The sequence below is a fragment of the Trachinotus anak genome, unplaced genomic scaffold (genome assembly GCF_046630095.1).
Source record: "Trachinotus anak isolate AG129_WGS33_773 ecotype Australia unplaced genomic scaffold, CSIRO_AGI_Tana_v1 ptg000014l, whole genome shotgun sequence".
NCBI lineage: Eukaryota > Metazoa > Chordata > Actinopteri > Carangiformes > Carangidae > Trachinotus > Trachinotus anak.
In genome coordinates this window covers 2,578,598-2,597,482 of record NW_027273865.1, presented here as the reverse complement: position 1 = coordinate 2,597,482, position 18,885 = coordinate 2,578,598, and the positions used below count along the sequence as shown (strand labels likewise).

At 42.2% G+C, this 18,885-nt stretch overlaps 1 protein-coding gene across 4 annotated transcripts in view; it reads left to right on the top strand.

Moving 5' to 3' along the window:
- The window catches only part of il15l (interleukin 15, like), a 30,344-nt gene extending 16,667 nt beyond the window's left edge, over positions 1-13,677 (top strand). The window contains exons 3-4 of one of the 4 annotated variants that reach the window (XM_071496750.1): positions 8,016-8,153; positions 9,960-13,677. In XM_071496750.1, the coding sequence (XP_071352851.1) occupies positions 8,016-8,153; positions 9,960-10,097 (276 nt within the window). In that variant the 3' untranslated portion in view covers positions 10,098-13,677. The remainder of the gene's footprint in view (positions 1-8,015; positions 8,154-9,959) is intronic. The other 3 variants (XM_071496751.1, XM_071496748.1, XM_071496749.1) reach the window with 3 other exon arrangements.
- Positions 13,678-18,885: the final 5,208 nt, after the last annotated feature.

Sequence of the window (18,885 nt, the reverse complement as noted above, 5' to 3'; positions counted from 1 at the left end):
ATTGAAATTGAATTTCGCACAAACCGACAGCAACAACTAGCGGGGATTTTAGGGAAGGCTGAAAGCTGTTACGCCATTTCCTAATAACACTGTTAATAGGTCATATTTTCAGGCGAGAATATAACTGTATAGACTTACACTTTTCCATCCATATACATAAATAATGTCTATTTGTAAATCTGCCCTGATGATTTTGGAGATTTGGGGAGGGCAGCCGGAAGGTGTAGTGTATGATAACGTCCTGGGTCCAGAGGAGCGCATTCACATTTGTACATGATTTGTTGCTGTGTAGTGCCAGGAGCCTCCGCCTCGTTGCCTGCCATCATGGTTTGAAGAGCCACAGTGCATCATTCAAGGCACTTGAGTATGTCCATGTTCACGGCACATACTGAAAAATTCAATTGCAAATGGCCAGATGACATGCCTTGCAGTGACCATCACTGCAATTGGTCTATAACCTTAATTACATTTATTATTGTTACCATGACAACAAACTTCCTCAAACCTTGATAAAGTGCTTGTTTTAACCTAAACCCTGAACCTTTCCCTAAACTTTTTAACAATGATTTTTGAACAGTCAATAAGTGCATATCTCCTGCTGCTGGAAGAGGTGCTAATTCAGGAGATGCTCCCATAGGTCCTAACAGAGGGGAGGGGCAAACCACCTATATGTTGTTTAGGTTAGAGGATTTGTGCGGTTTGATTGTGTTGTGAAAACAGACCAACCATAGTATTATATTTAACAAGTTCAGATAGGAAGTTTGTGATTTGTTCATTATTTCAAAAGCTAAACTACACATAAATCCACCAGCTGCTCATGAACTGTTGATGTTTTTATTGATTAAGCATTCAGACCCCTTCACTTTCTGTCTCTGTCACTGTCTCTCCTGGATTTGGCAGGACAGATCCTCTCAGATTCTGTCAGACTGGAAGTGTCTGTGAGCTGCCATCAGTCGGTCTGTAGGGCTGAAGTTGGACTTTAGCTGAAGCCACTTCAGTGTTGTCTTGGCTGTGTGCTTCAAGGTTATTGTCATGCTGGAAGCCATTTTCCATCCGCCCACTGCTGGTTTACTTGTTTCTTATCTTCTGTCACCTGAGCTTCCCCTCGCACTCACACACCCATATCTAGTTTCTTCATCTCCCCAGTCAGTATTTAATCCTGCCTTTGTCAGCAGCTCCTTGTGGGTTCATCTGTTTATGTTCCCTTGTGTTTTTCTATATGCCTGCTATGTGTTTACTAAGCAGTCTGTGCCTGCCTGCCTGCCTACCCGCCTAACTGCTTGTACACTCTGCATTTCTCCTCATTCATCCTTTCCTTAATTCTGACCAGTCCCTGCAGCTGAGAAGCCCCTCTATAGCATGATGCTGCCACCACCATGCGTCACCATAGGGATGACATGCCAGGGGAGGAGCAGTGCCAGGGCCAGTTGAGAAAGGAGATGGTTCACTTTCAATTATTTCCTGTAACTGTGTCATGTGGGTTTTTCCACCTCCTTGCCCCTTTAGGAGACCAGCTGTAGGTCTGAGTCTATTCATTCCAATGGGAGATGTGAATGTGATCATAGGTTATGATTCTTTCACCCCATAGTCACCAAAATATATATTAAATCCATTTCATTTTTCATAAGCTGCAGATCTTCCCAGCATTCTGGCAGCAAGATGTAATTTTTCAGACAACAGATCAGGAGAAAATGAACTTTATTCATCCTGTCTCTGTCTCAGCAACACATTCTTGTGGGATCTCGCAACAGATCTCTTCTCTCTGTTGGGTCTGGTCTGGTTCACTGCTGCAGATGTCACTTTCCAGAGGTTTAGAGGGACTTATATGTGAAACCATGACTTAAAAGTTTTAACTGAAACAAAACTTGTATTTGTTTGCTTAATAGTACTATTGCCATCATTATAATTCAACTGTTTTTGGAGTGAAAACAAAGAGTATTATTAAACTGAAGTGATCTTGTACTGGGTTGATCTGATATTAAAGATGAAACAACCGTCAAAATCACATGCAAATTCATATGGATTGTATTATACTGTTGATATGTTTTGATATGAACAAGCAATCACAACCACACCCACTTAGGATACAGGAAGTGTGTACCATTGCTTCTGCCTGTAATGCATTTATCTTCTGTATAGAGTATCTTTGGTAGTGCCCATTGTTCACCAGACATAGTTTTTGGAGTTCTGCCCAAACTGTTGAGTTCAATGTGGACATCAGTGAGGACCCACACCAGTACGCCTACAGGAAGAACCGCTCTGCATCAGACACAGTGTCGTTGGTCATCCACTTTGCTCTCACCTACCTAGAGAGTGGGGACTCTTACATCAGGCTGCTCTTCCTGGACTTCAGTTCTGCCTTCAGTACGATCATCCTACAGACTCTGGCCAACAAACTACTGCTGCTCAGACTTCATCTTCCCTCTGCAACTGGGTCCTGAACTATTTAACATGCTGGCCACAGACCGTAAAAATCCATGGCATCTCGTACTCCCCCATCACCCTTAACACCAGCTTCTCTCAGGGGTGCATCCTGAGCCCCCTGCTGTACACACTATTCACATACTACTGCTCGGCCAAAAACCCGGGCGACCGTATTGTGAAATTTGCGGATGACACAGCAGTGGTGAGACTGATCTCCCACAGTGATTACTCCTCGTATTGGCAGGAGGTGAAGGTTCTGGTGGACTGGTGGGGAAGATGAAGGAGCTGGTCATGGAGGAGAAGCCACATCCCCTCTCCAAAGTTCATTGGAGGAGCAGCTGTGGAAATGGTCCACAGCTTGAAATACCTCAGAGTCCACATTTCCAGGAACTTGATGTGGACCATTAACACCTCCAGCATCATTAAGAAGGTCCACCAATGCCTCTATTTCCTCAGGAGGCTGAGGCAGGCTGACCTCAACACCCCAGTGCTGGCAGCTGTTTACTGGTATGTAGTGAAGAGTACACTTACCTTCTCTATCACCACCTGGTATGGGAACTGCTCTGGCTTCCTGCTTACAGGAAAGCTGGAATCCTCTTGCTTCCTGCTGACAGGAAAGTGCTGCAGAGAGTGGTGAAAGCCACCCAGAAGGTCAGTCACAGGAGCCTCCCTTCCATTGAGGACATTTATATCAGCAGGTGCAGTGTGGCCCACATCATGGGGGACTCGACCCCCCCAGCCCATAAGCAGTTTGCTGCGGAACATCAGGGCCAGAACAACGAGGTTCAAACGCAGCTTGGTCAACTCCATGCCTCAATGAATGTACTTTACACTGCTCTGCCCTGCTGTGCTGCTCTGTTTTAATTGCCACACTAGAGTTATTATTAGAGATATGCTCAAGTTATATTGTGTATTATTCATTATTATAGGACTTTATTATTTATTTATTTATTGTTACATCTATTGTACACTGCTGGTCCTGAGGACAAATTTTGTTTCATGTGGAAACATGCAAATGACAATAAAGGAACCATGAACCTTGAACCTTTGACCTATACACACAGGTATTTGCCTTTATAAACTGTCCAATCAGCTCAGTTCACCACAGGTGGACAGATCAAGTTGTAGACACATCTCAAGAACAAAAGAAGCAAACAGGAAGCTCCTGGCCAAAGGCTGGAGCCACAGAAAATGGTCCAAATACTTTTGTAAATGAAAGATCAGTTCAGTTTTTGGTTCTTAGTAAATTTGTAAAATTTTCTAAAGCCATGCTTTCACTTCACAATTGATTATCGAGTGTGGACTAATGGTTAAAAATGGTACAATGTCAGCATTGGCAATAAGAAGAACAAACTTTGTGTAGTGAGACTTGTTGTCTTGATCTCAAAGGAGTTTTAAATCGAAAGCAACTGGACTTGGTTATTTGTCTAGGAAGACGTTTCACCTCTCATCCAAGAGGCTTCATCAGTTCTTTCTCGCACCTGACCAGGCTGGGACTGGTCCAACTATCTGGTGTGGAGACCCAGGTATTTTTAACCTCTGGGAGGGGCTTTCACAAGGCTGATGATGTCACTGGTTCCCTTTGTGCTCCATGTGCCAACGACAGTCGTTAGAGTGACTGTCTTGGTGGAGAGTTGGTTTCGACTTCGTTAGAGCCCTATTGTGTTATAACGACAGTCGTTGGAGTCACATGCCACTTGTGAACAGTTGTTTTTCTTAGAGGTTAAATTGTTGAATCTCCTGGGAAGGGATGAAAGGGCAGCATTATAAATTGGAGATAGGTGGTGTCTGAGGCCTCCTCCCCTGTTAAGGGATGGTTTCTCTACTTTCACATAGATGGCTTCTTTCACTCCTCTTTCAAACCACCTGCCCTCTCTGTCCAGGATGTGAACCTTGCTGTCCTCAAAGGAGTGGGCTTTCTCCTTAAGATGTAAGTGGACAGCAGAGTCCAAGCCTGAGGAGTTAGCTCTCCTGTGTTGGGCCATGCGTTTATGCAGTGGTTGTTTTGTTTCTCCAATGTAGAGGTCTTTGCATTCCTCATTGCATTGGACTGCATACACCAGATTGCTTTTTCGGGTGTGTGGTGTTCTGTCCCTGGGGTGTACCAGTCTCTGTCTGAGTGTGTTGCTGGGTTTGAAATACACAGGGATACAGTGTTTGTTGAAGATCCTCCTGAGTTTTTCTGATACCCCAGACACATATGGGATGACTATGTTGTTTCTCTTGTTTGGTTTTTCTTTCTCAACCATTTTGCTACTTTTCTTTCTGGAAGCAGAAGCAGTTTTCACAAAGGTCCAGTTAGGGTAACCACAAGTTGTGAGGGTGCCTCTCGGGTGCTTGTGTTCTACCCTTTGGGCCTGTGAGCTGGTGGGTATGTTATCAGCTCTGTGTTGCAGGGTTCTGATAACACCAAGCTTGTGTTCCAGGGGGTGGTGTGAGTCGAAAAGTAGATATTGGTCTGTATGTGTGGGTTTTCTGTATACCCCAATGTGGAGGCTCCTGTCCTTTTTCATATGGACGTCACAATCTAAGAAGGGCTTGCACCTCTTTGGGCTTGCACCTCTTTGGTTTTTTTTTTAACCCATGTGTCGTCCACATATCTAAAGAGGTGCAAGCTTTTACCGAACACATTAACTCAGAGGACAAAAACATCAAGTTCACCAGAGAGGATGTCAAGGACAATAGTCTGCCCTTCTTAGATTGTGACGTCCATATGAAAAAGGACAGGAGCCTCCACATTGGGGTATACAGAAAACCCACACATACATACACTTTGTGAAAACTGCTTCTGCTTCCAGAAAGAAAAGTAGCAAAATGGTTGAGAAAGAAAAACCAAACAAGAGAAACAACATAGTCATCCCATATGTGTCTGGGGTATCAGAAAAACTCAGGAGGATCTTCAACAAACACTGTATCCCTGTGTATTTCAAACCCAGCAACACACTCAGACAGAGACTGGTACACCCCAAGGACAGAACACCACACACCCGAAAAAGCAATCTGGTGTATGTAGTCCAATGCAATGAGGAATGCAAAGACCTCTACATTGGAGAAACAAAACAACCACTGCATAAACGCATGGCCCAACACAGCAGAGTTAACTCCTCAGGCTTGGACTCTGCTGTCCACTTACATCTTAAGGAGAAAGCCCACTCCTGGTGTCACTGATGATGTCACTGGTTCCCTTTGTGCTCCATGTGCCAACGACAGTCGTTAGAGTGACTGTCTTGGTGGAGAGTTGGTTTCGACTTCGTTAGAGCCCTATTGTGTTATAACGACAGTCGTTGGAGTCACATGCCACTTGTGAACAGTTGTTTTTCTTAGAGGTTAAATTGTTGAATCTCCTGGGAAGGGATGAAAGGGCAGCATTATAAATTGGAGATAGGTGGTGTCTGAGGCCTCCTCCCCTGTTAAGGGATGGTTTCTCTACTTTCACATAGATGGCTTCTTTCACTCCTCTTTCAAACCACCTGCCCTCTCTGTCCAGGATGTGAACCTTGCTGTCCTCAAAGGAGTGGGCTTTCTCCTTAAGATGTAAGTGGACAGCAGAGTCCAAGCCTGAGGAGTTAGCTCTCCTGTGTTGGGCCATGCATTTATGCAGTGGTTGTTTTGTTTCTCCAATGTAGAGGTCTTTGCATTCCTCATTGCATTGGACTGCATACACCAGATTGCTTTTTCGGGTGTGTGGTGTTCTGTCCCTGGGGTGTACCAGTCTCTGTCTGAGTGTGTTGCTGGGTTTGAAATACACAGGGATACAGTGTTTGTTGAAGATCCTCCTGAGTTTTTCTGATACCCCAGACACATATGGGATGACTATGTTGTTTCTCTTGTTTGGTTTTTCTTTCTCAACCATTTTGCTACTTTTCTTTCTGGAAGCAGAAGCAGTTTTCACAAAGGTCCAGTTAGGGTAACCACAAGTTGTGAGGGTGCCTCTCGGGTGCTTGTGTTCTACCCTTTGGGCCTGTGAGCTGGTGGGTATGTTATCAGCTCTGTGTTGCAGGGTTCTGATAACACCAAGCTTGTGTTCCAGGGGGTGGTGTGAGTCGAAAAGTAGATATTGGTCTGTATGTGTGGGTTTTCTGTATACCCCAATGTGGAGGCTCCTGTCCTTTTTCATATGGACGTCACAATCTAAGAAGGGCTTGCACCTCTTTGGGCTTGCACCTCTTTGGTTTTTTTTTTAACCCATGTGTCGTCCACATATCTAAAGAGGTGCAAGCTTTTACCGAACACATTAACTCAGAGGACAAAAACATCAAGTTCACCAGAGAGGATGTCAAGGACAATAGTCTGCCCTTCTTAGATTGTGACGTCCATATGAAAAAGGACAGGAGCCTCCACATTGGGGTATACAGAAAACCCACACATACATACACTTTGTGAAAACTGCTTCTGCTTCCAGAAAGAAAAGTAGCAAAATGGTTGAGAAAGAAAAACCAAACAAGAGAAACAACATAGTCATCCCATATGTGTCTGGGGTATCAGAAAAACTCAGGAGGATCTTCAACAAACACTGTATCCCTGTGTATTTCAAACCCAGCAACACACTCAGACAGAGACTGGTACACCCCAAGGACAGAACACCACACACCCGAAAAAGCAATCTGGTGTATGTAGTCCAATGCAATGAGGAATGCAAAGACCTCTACATTGGAGAAACAAAACAACCACTGCATAAACGCATGGCCCAACACAGCAGAGTTAACTCCTCAGGCTTGGACTCTGCTGTCCACTTACATCTTAAGGAGAAAGCCCACTCCTTTGAGGACAGCAATGTTCACATCCTGGACAGAGAGGACAGGTGGTTCGAAAGAGGAGTGAAACCGGTCGAGGCAGACGGCCGCCCACCCTGAGCCCGGTTCTGTTGGAGGTTTCTTCCTGTTAAAAGGGAGTTTTTCCTCCCCCCTGTCGCCAAGCGCTTGCTCGTTGTGGGAACTGTTGGGTGTTTTTCTGTAACAAAGTAAGGTCTTGACCTTACCCTGTAAAGTGCCTTGAGATAATGTATATTATGATTTGGCGCTATACAAATAAAATTGAATTGAATTTAATTGAAAGAAGCCATCTATGTGAAAGTAGAGAAACCATCCCTCAACAGAGGCCTCAGACACCACCTATCTCCAATTTACAATGCTGCCCTTCCATCCCTTCCCAGGAGATTCAACAATTTAACCTCTAAGAAAAACAACTGTTCACAAGTGGCATGTGACTCCAACGACTGTCGTTATAACACAATAGGGCTCTAACGAAGTCAAAACCAACTCTCCACCAAGACAGTCACTCTAACGACTGTCGTTGGCACATGGAGCATAAAGGGAACCAGTGACATCATCAGCCTTGTGAAAGCCCCTCCCAGAGGTTAAAAATACCTGGGTCTCCACACCAGATAGTTGGACCAGTCCCAGCCTGGTCAGGTGCGAGAAAGAACTGATGAAGCCTCTTGGATGAGAGGTGAAACGTCTTCCAAGACAAATAACCAAGTCCAGTTGCTTTCGATTTAAAACTCCTTTGAGATACTATGACCTGGACAAATGAGAATATTCACAGGCTTGTTGTCTTGATGCTGTCAACCCCCCCCCCCTCTCTCTCTCCAGCAGAAGTGCCCCAGCTCCACTGTCAAATGTTTTGCTGCGGAGATTAAAGTCCTCACAGAGGAGTGGAACACTGTCAGAAGAATTCCCAGATACAAACTGAACATCTTACTTGGTGAACTTGCAGCGTTGTTCAACCAGGTTAGGAGGAAATTGTGCATTTGTTGGGGAATATTTTCAGCGGTGGATTAATCCACATTTGGTGCTCTATTTGGGGCAGTAGGATGGTGTGTGTGGGACTGAGTCAAAATAAATAAACTATAGTGTGTGTGTTCATGGTGATGAAAGAACATGTCACCCAGTGGTTGCGTAATACACTGTAGGAATAAAATATATCAGGCTTTGGATATACACATAATACTTGTTAGCAGCAAACAGTCATTGATTTGCTTCTGCATATTTAAAAATTTACCAGAATCATAAAGTTATATCTGTCCAAATGTGTCTGTCAGAGAAACTATTTCACTACACGATGGGTAAAAAATAATAAGAGCTCCAACATCAACATGTAATGAAGAGATCAGTCAAACTGCAAAAACTATGAACAATAAGACCAGTTTATTGTGAGTAGCTGAAAACTGGAGGAGGGGAGGGTTGTTTCCACAGAACAGTGAAGTGAATAAGTTTTAAAGTATCAGTCCAGTCATCATTTGCTGGAAGTCAGGATGTGTGTAATGCAGCAACACTTAACACACTCATATTTTATACACACAAATACATGCTCGTGTTTTGGTGTGTTAAATAGCTCCTCTAGGGTCATATATATACAGAGAGAACAATTTCGAAAGAAACACTTTGTAAAATAAATACAGTGTGGTCCAAAAGAGACAGGAAGCAAACTCCACTGCATGACAGTTGTTGGAAATTTTGTTGAGACAAATGTCTCAGTACCAGGTCTCTACTGGTAATGTGGTGATTTTGTCAAAGAAAACTTGTCCTCGATGTGCATAAATAACATAATATTGCTGAAAATGTACACCAGAAGATGTGCTCATTTAATTGACATTAAAAATGAAAGATTAAAGTACAAAATGGTCACTGATCGAAAATAACAACATTCCAAACAACACATATGGGGTGCTAATCATTAAGGTTTGTTATATTAAAGAAGTAAAAGAAAATTATTGTGAAGATATTCCTGGCAAAGTAAATCTTATTTAGGATGTATATTACACTGACTGTCTTTGAGGTTTATTGTCCATCTTGTTTATATGCAGATTGTACAGCTGTTATTTTTGCATAAATGGTAGGAGACTAAGTGGTTAAACTGCATATTGTATGTGAGAGAATCAAATGTTAGGCAGTTACAAATAAATCATAAATTGTTGAATTAGAAACATTTTTCCACATGATTAACCAGTCAAGTCTAAGATGACACTAATGTTTTCTAAGTTGGAAACTGCTTGTAGCGTCTCCCCAGTATGTGAAAAACATTGATGAGGGACATCACCTGACCTTTCTGAGAAAAATGTACAGAATAATGATACAGATATTGTTACGTTATGGTGCAACAAAGAAACTGCAAGCCGTTTAGAGACATTTACCAATATGTGTGTCAGTCTATGAGCAACTATACAGTTTTTTAACATGTACGTATATCACTGTATCATCTGCATACATTTGAACTAATTAAGCCACAACACGAATGCAAAAGCAATACTACAAATGCAACATTGGTGTTGTGGCTTTTGTATTTGTGTTGTGGCTTTTGCATTATATTGACTCGTCTGGGCCACCGTAGAAGAGGACTTAAAACAGAGATCTGCATTGCTCCAACATTATAACTGAGGGTTCTTGGTGTCTGGGGTTAAAAAGTTTTGGGAGAGTTGTGGGTTATGGTCAGATTGAACAAAATTAACAATTCTGTTTGTCAGGTCTTGTTTGTGTCACCTTTTTTCTGTGACCAATAACATCTGTCTCTGTTCCTGTCTCTCTTCTCCTCCACAGACAGAGTCAGAGTGTCGGCAGTGTGAGCTGCTCACGGAGCAAAATGCAGAAAAGTTCCTCCAAGACCTTCTTTTAACTCTTCAGATGATAAACATGCAGTACTGTCACCTGAGCACAAATAAAATATGGCATGCATAATGTCTGAGTTTTTCAGTGGTATTTAATTAACAGCTGGATGTAAATGGAGCTTTTCAGTGTGCAAACAACAACTAGTGCATCTGCATGGTGGTAGAGACGTGATGAGTTCAGCTTGCAGTATGATTGATAATTTAAGTGCACTTTTGGCACATTTTCTAGTTAAGTTTAAATTTACATGTTATCCTCTCTCTCCTGGACTTTCCTCTGTAATGGTAATTGTTGATCAGTATTATGCTACATTTTTGTTACCCTTGATATTTTTGTTATAAACATATGAAAGACTGTGTAACTGCATTTTTTTGGCGGGGACATTGCACATTTCTTCATATAGAAGGTGGCAACCCTATTGATGAGCAACGTGTTGGGTCCAATTTTAGTTTTTTTTTTTCTTTTCTTCTTTCAGATCCAGTCAATGGTTGGTATCCATTGAGATCTGACACAGACAAATGTTTTATGTCTTCTTTTTGAAAAAGGAGACTGTACAGAACATTCAGGTCGCAGCATCTCATTTTTACCTTTCACCTTTTTAAAATGACAAAGATCTCAGGTGATACGAGCTGTACATAATTATTGTTTTTCTAAATTCACTTGCTAAAAGATCAAAAACGTGTCTGTTGTCTAGTTAATGTGCTCTCTGCAGTGCGGCGTCTGTACTGACCAGATCATTAGTTAGAGAGCCATCACTCTGAAACAGCACTCGATGGACCAACAGAGCGATGCCTCTTCTTTAGTGGAACAATCAGCTCATGTCAGTTTCAGCAGTCAGATCAATAACTGACAGGGATTACCTTCACAGTTGTAAATCAGGACCTTGAGGATTTGGATCAAATAGCTGGTAAGATGAAAAGTCAGTAGGCTCCACCTGGTGTTTCAGATCCATTTTCAGTCAGTTCATCATTCAGTATCTACTGCTGCTTGCCTCCTTTTCAGACATGTACAGATCTCATTTTGAACAGTTTACAGCTTAACTTACAAATGTTGAAAGCTTGAACCTAATGGATTCAACCAATTAGAAAATATTTGGATTTGATGAAATGTTGTCAAACTCCAGCTTTAAACACAAATCATCTAATGAACACCTCAAAAAACTACTGAAAGTTAGACTGTTTCCCCATTTATAGGCACCTACACTTCAGATCCTGACTCATTACAGGGGACTAGCATGCTGAGGATTTGACCATCACCAGGTACGTTTGTTGAATCAGAAATAATTTTAAAAACTGTCAACTGAGTCATGAATAACTATTAGGTTATTGGGCCAGTTTCCAGAAGAATGTCTGCATCATTTAACACTTCAGTACAATACTGAATCCACCATACAGCTGCTGACACTAAATAGCTCACTGGTGATTGTTTTCATGAAAATATGTTGCATGCTTGGAATTTGGCTTGGTCAGAGATCTCCTCCTCTGTTGAGCAATGTTTTCTCTACTACTAGAGACTACTACTTTGACTACACTTGTTCCACCAAAATTAACGGGAATAAGGATGTTTTTTGAATGTGCTAAGAAAAGCCGATTGACCCCTTTTCCACTGCCACTCGAATTTGCCTTTCTGTTGGGACTGAGGACACACACAGCTCCAAAGAGCAATGTCATCACATGCACTTATATATATATACACACAGACACAGTGGAGAGAGAGTGCAGCTGCTAGCCGCCATGTAAACTGGTAAAATGGATCTGTCACATCTTTCATACTCAAGCACGTACATACACACTCAAGCACACACGGGTATGTATGTATGTTTTTATGTACGTATATGTATGTGTGTGTGTGTATGTGTGTATATGTATATATATATACATAATGCATGTATGTGCAAGTGCTTAATACCAGTATATACAGTATATGTATGTGTAAGTGAAGTATTCTGTTTTGGCCTAGGCAGCTGCTCATAGAAGTCTGTTCTTTTTCAGTTATTCTGTATTCTTTTATTTAGTAAGTGTCTAAGAGGTCAGCCACAGGTCACCATAGTTTATCTCTGGCCTATTGATTGTGCAGCTTTTCCGGTCCCATCAGCAGTAACCATAGTAACCAAGGTTACAGCAGTGCCTTACTGATAGCAGTGTAAGGACAGCACCTGGAAGCTGTCTTTGTATATTAAGTGTTATATAATCATTGTCCAAACAAAACTCTAATCCAAATCCAAGAGGTATATGATAATTACTTTATTGTAGTTGATTGTTTTGCATTAAAAATAAATCTGAGCATGCTGTGCTCTGAGCCCTGATGTGAACATAAACACTGGTAAAATTCTTGTAATTCATTTTTTGATAGAACATACCTGGATATATATTTTAATGATTATTAAAAGTTGAAGACCTCATGTTGTGACGTCTACATTGCGATCTGATTCCGGTTCAGTGTTCTCTTTGGGTATATATTTCCACCCCCTGCTGACATCTGGGTTTAGATGTCATTTCAACTTTTTTACAACATCCAAATGTTTGCTGGTCTGTTGACAACATCAGTGTCTCCTTCATGCAGCTCACAAGATTTTGCATCACAATAGTTTAACTCTACAGACCTGCTGATCAGAGGTGCACCATCAGGAGAGGCAAACCAGGCAAACACTTGGGGCCCCCAAAGGGAAAATGGGCCCCAAATGGTCCCTCATATTGCCACATTTTGCAATGACAACTATAAACCCCCTTAAACCTCCCATAAAGACATTATACAGTGCACAACTTTTGCCCCAGAATCACCCAAAGTGGGGCCACTGGGAACATCTGTAAATAGTAGCATTTGCCAATAGTCAGCAATGGGGGGCTCTGGTGGGCATCTTTGCCTGGGGCCCCCTCAGAGTTTAGGATCGCCACTGCTACTGATGTCTTTTCAAGCATGTCTGTAAACGAACCCACTGTCTTTTACACAGATGTTTCAGTATTGATCTCATTCATGTTTGCAACATTTACAGAGTAAGACCATAACCTGAATAAGAAGTGATCAACAACTTCGTTTTGACATTGACTGGTCTCAGTCAAACACTGACTCCAATCGGTGTTTTTAAGTATTTTACACTAGTAAGATCAATTCATTGCTGGGTGGCTCATAGGCTTTCTCAGTAAAGCATGTAATAACGCCATAAAAAGATGAAAAAGAACATATAACATACTGTGGAGGAGTTCTTTTAAAAAACAGCAAGGAGTCTGACCTTTGTTTTCCAAGATTTTCCAAGATCAGTGGCTGTTTGAGCCAAAATACTTCAGACAGATTATAGATTTCAACAATTTTACTTTCACTAAGACTGCCAAATTTACTGTGAATTTAGACTTCATTAGGAACACCTACTTATTCATACAGTCATCCAATCAGCCAATCACCTGGCAGCAGTTAATGTTCACATTATACATCAGAATGAGGAAAAATGTGGTCTCAGTGACTTTGGCTGTGACATTACTGTTGCTGGTTTGTTTCTGAAACTGCTGATCTCCTGGATTTTCACACACAACAGTCTCTAATGGAGACAACAACAAACTTGAGACTGTTGCTATGGGATCACAGCAGCTGCCACGCCAGCATATTTACATTCTGACCACATGAGCTCTCAGCAGTCACTACTACGTTATTTCATCCGTATTTATGGGTCAGACCAAACCCATCTCATTTTGAGCTCAACTACACACACATAAAGTTTTGTGACTGCATTTTGCAGGTTGTGACACTAACATCGAGACAGCATCTGTCCACAGACAGACAGACCGACACCTGCCAAAGTACAGTGGAGAACAGACAGACTGGCTGGAGCTGACAGAAAGGCTACGGTCACTCAGATAACCACTCTTTACAACTTTGGAGATCAGGGAAGCTTCAGCGTGAACAACAGGTCAAACCTTGAGGTGGATGGATTACAACAGCAGAGACACGTCAGGTTACTTGTGTCAACGGTCCAGGCTGGTGGTGATGGTGTGATGGTGTGGGGAATATTTTCTGGACTCACTTTGGGCCAGTCAATCATGATCTCAATACCACAGTCTGTCTGAGCGTTGTTGCTGACCATGTTCATCTTTCATGGCCACTGTTCACCATCTGCTAATGGCTACTTCCTGCAGGGTAATTATCCATGTCACAAACTGGTTTCATCAACATGACAGTGAGTTCAGTGAACTTCAGTGACCGCCCCAGTCTCCAGAATGTATCCAGTAGTATCCCATTTGGGGTGTGTTAGAACAGGAGATTGGCAACATGAATGTGTAGCTGACAAATCTGCAGAAATGATGTAATGCAGTCACGTCAACATGGAGCAGAGTCTCAGAGCAGAGTCTCCCATGACATGTAGAACTGAGGAAAAACCCAGTGTTAGTGTGGTGTTCCTAATAAAGTAATAACTGAGTGTATTTCCTGTTGTTTTAACAGCACCTGTCTCTTTCAGCTCATACGGTATCCTTGTTTCATGGGCAATATTGTAACTCAGTGAGCAGGACTCATTTATGGTGATACTTTATTTTTGTTTGTTTTTTTTGCACCAATTTAATGTTGGGTTTTTCAGGTGTTTTTTTCCCTAAATCAGATCATCCTGTCTTGACACTTTAGATCAACATTGTTTGATCTTACACTAACTGTGCCCCAATTCTGGGGCTGCATCCTTCGGAGGACAAAGGCCAAACCAAAATGAGATGGTCTGTCCTATAGAAGATTTTAGTTTTGCGTCACCAGCTGTGCCTACTCTTACCGCTGTGTCGCAAAGCATGGTTCCTTTTTCCTTGCAACCTTGATAACAGTTGTACCGTCAGTTGTTGAACTGAGCTGAAACCCAATACTTATTTAAAAGCGTAATCCGAGGACTCTCTGTTGACATTGTTAGCTTTTATCACCAGTGTGCACTGAATCTTGGGATTGTTTGGGCCATCCGTTGGATCCTTTGTTCCCCAGGAAACGAAGGATGCATTCTGTCTGTTACATTTGAAGGAGCATTTGAAATGGGACAGCCAGCTTAGTCGCACTGCAGTGACATAATCGGTCTTCAAAGGCAGCCTCCAAAAAGATGCAAGCCCTGAATTGGGACACAACTTCCTGTTTAGTGAAGTCTCCTTCTTCCTGTTGGTCCTGATGATTTACTCTTAAGTGTATACACTTAAGTGTAGAGAGTGAAAATCTGTGAGTCCTTCCTGCTCTGTCTCTGACTGTGGTCCTATCTCAGAGCTCCACTTGGCTGAACTCTTGAATATATATTTCAGCAGATACACTAAGATGAGTAAGCCACTAATTAAATTATTGTTTATATCTCTCAACTCAGTATCTGGTCCCTGTCTTTCTTTTGGCTCCTCTGATCCACATCACTGAGCAGCAACATTTCCACAAGGGGCCACAGACCAAACACTGAGCTCGCCTGTCTCCTCCTCCTCGACCTCTAGACCTCCCGCTGGCCAACAAGTTGAACATCTTGAGTTTACAAGAGTTTCCACCACTGGATTGAGGCTCCCATGTTCCACCATCCCCTATGCCTCCAACCAGGTTCCTGCAGGCCAAGCACTGTCTGACCTCTCCAGCTGAACACTGAAGGAACATGCCCAACATGCCTCCCAGGCCAGTTTGCATCAAGGCCAGATAGCATCAAGCCAGTTCTTCCTCAGTACTCCCCTCAACAATGAACTACCCCAAGAGCTCCCCCATATCAACATGCAGCCCCCCTTTTGCATTTTTCAAGACAGACTGTAAAACAAGTTGGGTTATTAACAATGTACTTCTCAGCAAATCAATGTCTCTTGCAGGCTCTCAGGAATTTCAGAATGGACACAACCTTTTGTACATTCCTGCTGGTCCAAATCCTAGACCAAACATGATAAAAATAAATTTATTCACAATTTTGTTCAGAAAATCCAGTCAACAGTTTCTACTTCCAGGACAAGGAGTGCAGGTGTAAACCCACAAAATTCCTTAAATAATATAAAGCACCTTTAATAAACAATGTGATTTCCGAACACAATATTGACTTTTTGTATCTGACCAAAACTTGACAGCTCTCTAATGACTATTTTACACTAAGCCTAGCTACCCCCTGTTGGGTTGGCGTACATTGACAAGCCATGCACAACTGGGCTTGCAGTGCTCCATCAGTCAACATATAAGGTTTTAATGGCGCCTGTACAACAGGCTATGCCATTTGAATGTCGTGTTGTGAAATATTCTAGCTATTCAGAGTTACACCCATCTGTTTTTTTAATCCCTTCATCCTCTTCATTGGTGGCTTGAACATCCACGTGGACTCTGAAGAATGCTTATTTGCTGCAGAATTCATGAACCTACTCCCACACATGCTAAAAAGTTCATACATTGGACCTTGTCTGCTCCTCTGGTACTTGTCCCTGCAACCTACACAGTATTGATTGGAGATCAGTATTGCCTTCTGCAATGCTGCCCCATGGTTCATGCCAGAGCAAAATGAAGGCAGCTGGCCCCCATTAGAGCATCTCGGCAAGAAAACTGGCTCAAATGTGCATATGTAAGCATACAAAGGCCCTGTTCAGACCTGATATTAACATGTGTCTTCAGTGACCTGATCGTAAGTGGTCAGCTTACAAATGAGAGTTAGAGAGAGCTATGGAGGAGTTGAGTGAATCAATGTGCAGCAAACAACTTGTGTGGCAGAGGATGTCAGTAGAGGAGGCGGTGCTTCAATGTGATAAGGATGCATTTCTGTTCACATGGCTAAAGGAATGTGGCCACATGTGGTCCAGACAAAAGGACAAGGTAATCCCAGAGCTCGTTTTCTCACCATCAATAAGCTACTTTATCATACTACATCTCCATGTACTAGAAATAACATAATATGTCTATGAAATGTAATGCAATCACCACCCTGTTAGCTGTTTTTCTGCTTTCTCCCTTTCGATGAGCAGCATGTAACCGATCTTGTTGTTAATTCAAGGTCTATCATGTGCCATCTTGACCTCATTTCCGCTCCTCTGATAAAATCATGCCTGCTTGTCCTCTGTCCCCTGCTGACACAAATCATTAATGCATCACTTCTATATGGTTCTGTTCTTTTCTCTCTTAAAGTGGCTCCTATCACCTCAGTCCTAAAAAATACCTAGAACTAATCTGGAGGAGCTGAACAACTATCAACCTCCAATCTCCCATTTCTGACAAAACTTCTTGAGAGGACTATGGACAGGCAGCTCCAGGCTCATATGTCAAACTAGAATTACTGCCTCATGGTTGTATGCCTCTGCCACTCTACAACTACTAGACTAGTTTCAGATTACATCCCTGTTTATCCAGAGTCATATAAAATATGAACCATTTGTGTGAAAATTTGTCATAATTGACCACCAAAATCAAATCAGTTTGTCCTTGAGTCCAAGTGAATGCTTGTGCCAAATTTGAAGAAATTCAGTCAAGGTGTTACTGAGATATCATGTCCATGGGAATGGGACGTACGGATGGACGGACAACCAGAAAACAGTATGCGCAGAGGCACAAAGAGAATTTGTGTGAAGAGTTTAAATCTGGGTATAGGGCAAAACATAGAAGAGACAGCCCTAACCAAAATAACAAATGACCTGCTGATAGCTGCAGATTCTGGTTATTTCAACATACATTTAGATCTCACTGGTGCCTTTAACACAGTTTGCCACAAACTTCACCTCAACCGTTAGGAAAAGCTACTTGGTGTCACCAGCACTCCATTGTCAGGCCCTACCTTACATCTAGAATATAGTCTGTCTCCATCAGCAACCTCAGGTTGTCATGGTCTGTCCTGAAGGACTCTTTCTGTTTGGACTTAGTTTCATCTTTGGGACTTAATGTTTGGACTCTCTGATTCGGACTTTTGGGTTCCTGTTTTATTTGAAACTGCATCCTTTATGTGTCTCATATTAGTTTACTTGATGTCTTTGTCTTGTGTTTCCCACCATGTTAATTGCCTGCCCTACCCTAATGTGTTCCACATGCATTCAATTACTGTTGCCTCCTTGTGTATTCAAGTCTCTGGCTTCCCCTTTGTCTTTGTCAGTCCATGTGTTGTCATTGTGTGTATTCCTGTTTTGTTCCTCCAGTTCTCTGTTAAAATATTCCCTGGATGTTTCCTGGTTGTTCCAGAATTTCTTTGGCCTTCTTGTTTTGACTCTGGATTCATTGCACCCATGATTGGATTTTGATTTACCTTCAAGTTAGAATTTTGTGTGTGATTTTTGTTGTTGTTGTTGTTGTTGTTGTTGTTTAATAAATCTATCAACTGCACCAAGGCTTCTAAGATATACAAGTTTCTGCATTTGGGTCCAGAAATCCTAAACCGTTTGACACAGGTCTCCCATGCCCCCCCTCTCTCATGGTGTCCCCCTTGGGCCATTATTATTCATCATTTACATTCTACCTCTCGGACACCTAATTTGTCAGCACGGTCTCAATTTCCACTGCTAGACACTTTGCCACAATCCAACCTGAGAACCTGCTTAAATGACATCATTGCATGGATGACCTACAACTACCTCAAACTCAACCAGGATAAATCTGAAGCTATCCTCATTGCTTCCCCAGCAGAACTCCTCATCTTCATTTGACCATGGGTTCATTACATCCTCTGTTGCTTAAGTAAGAAATCTTGGGATAACTGTGATAATCTGGGGTAACTCTGGATTCCGCTTTCTGTTTTGACATACAGGAAAAACATCACCAAAACAGCCTTCTTCCAAATGGAAACAATCTCCAGATTTGCCACTTTCTTTCCCAATCTGCTGCACAGACTCTCACCCATATATTTATTACATCCTAGCACCTAGACCTACAACTTAGAACACTCTTCTCCTCGGTGTACCTACATGTTGATTAAATACACTTCAGTTTG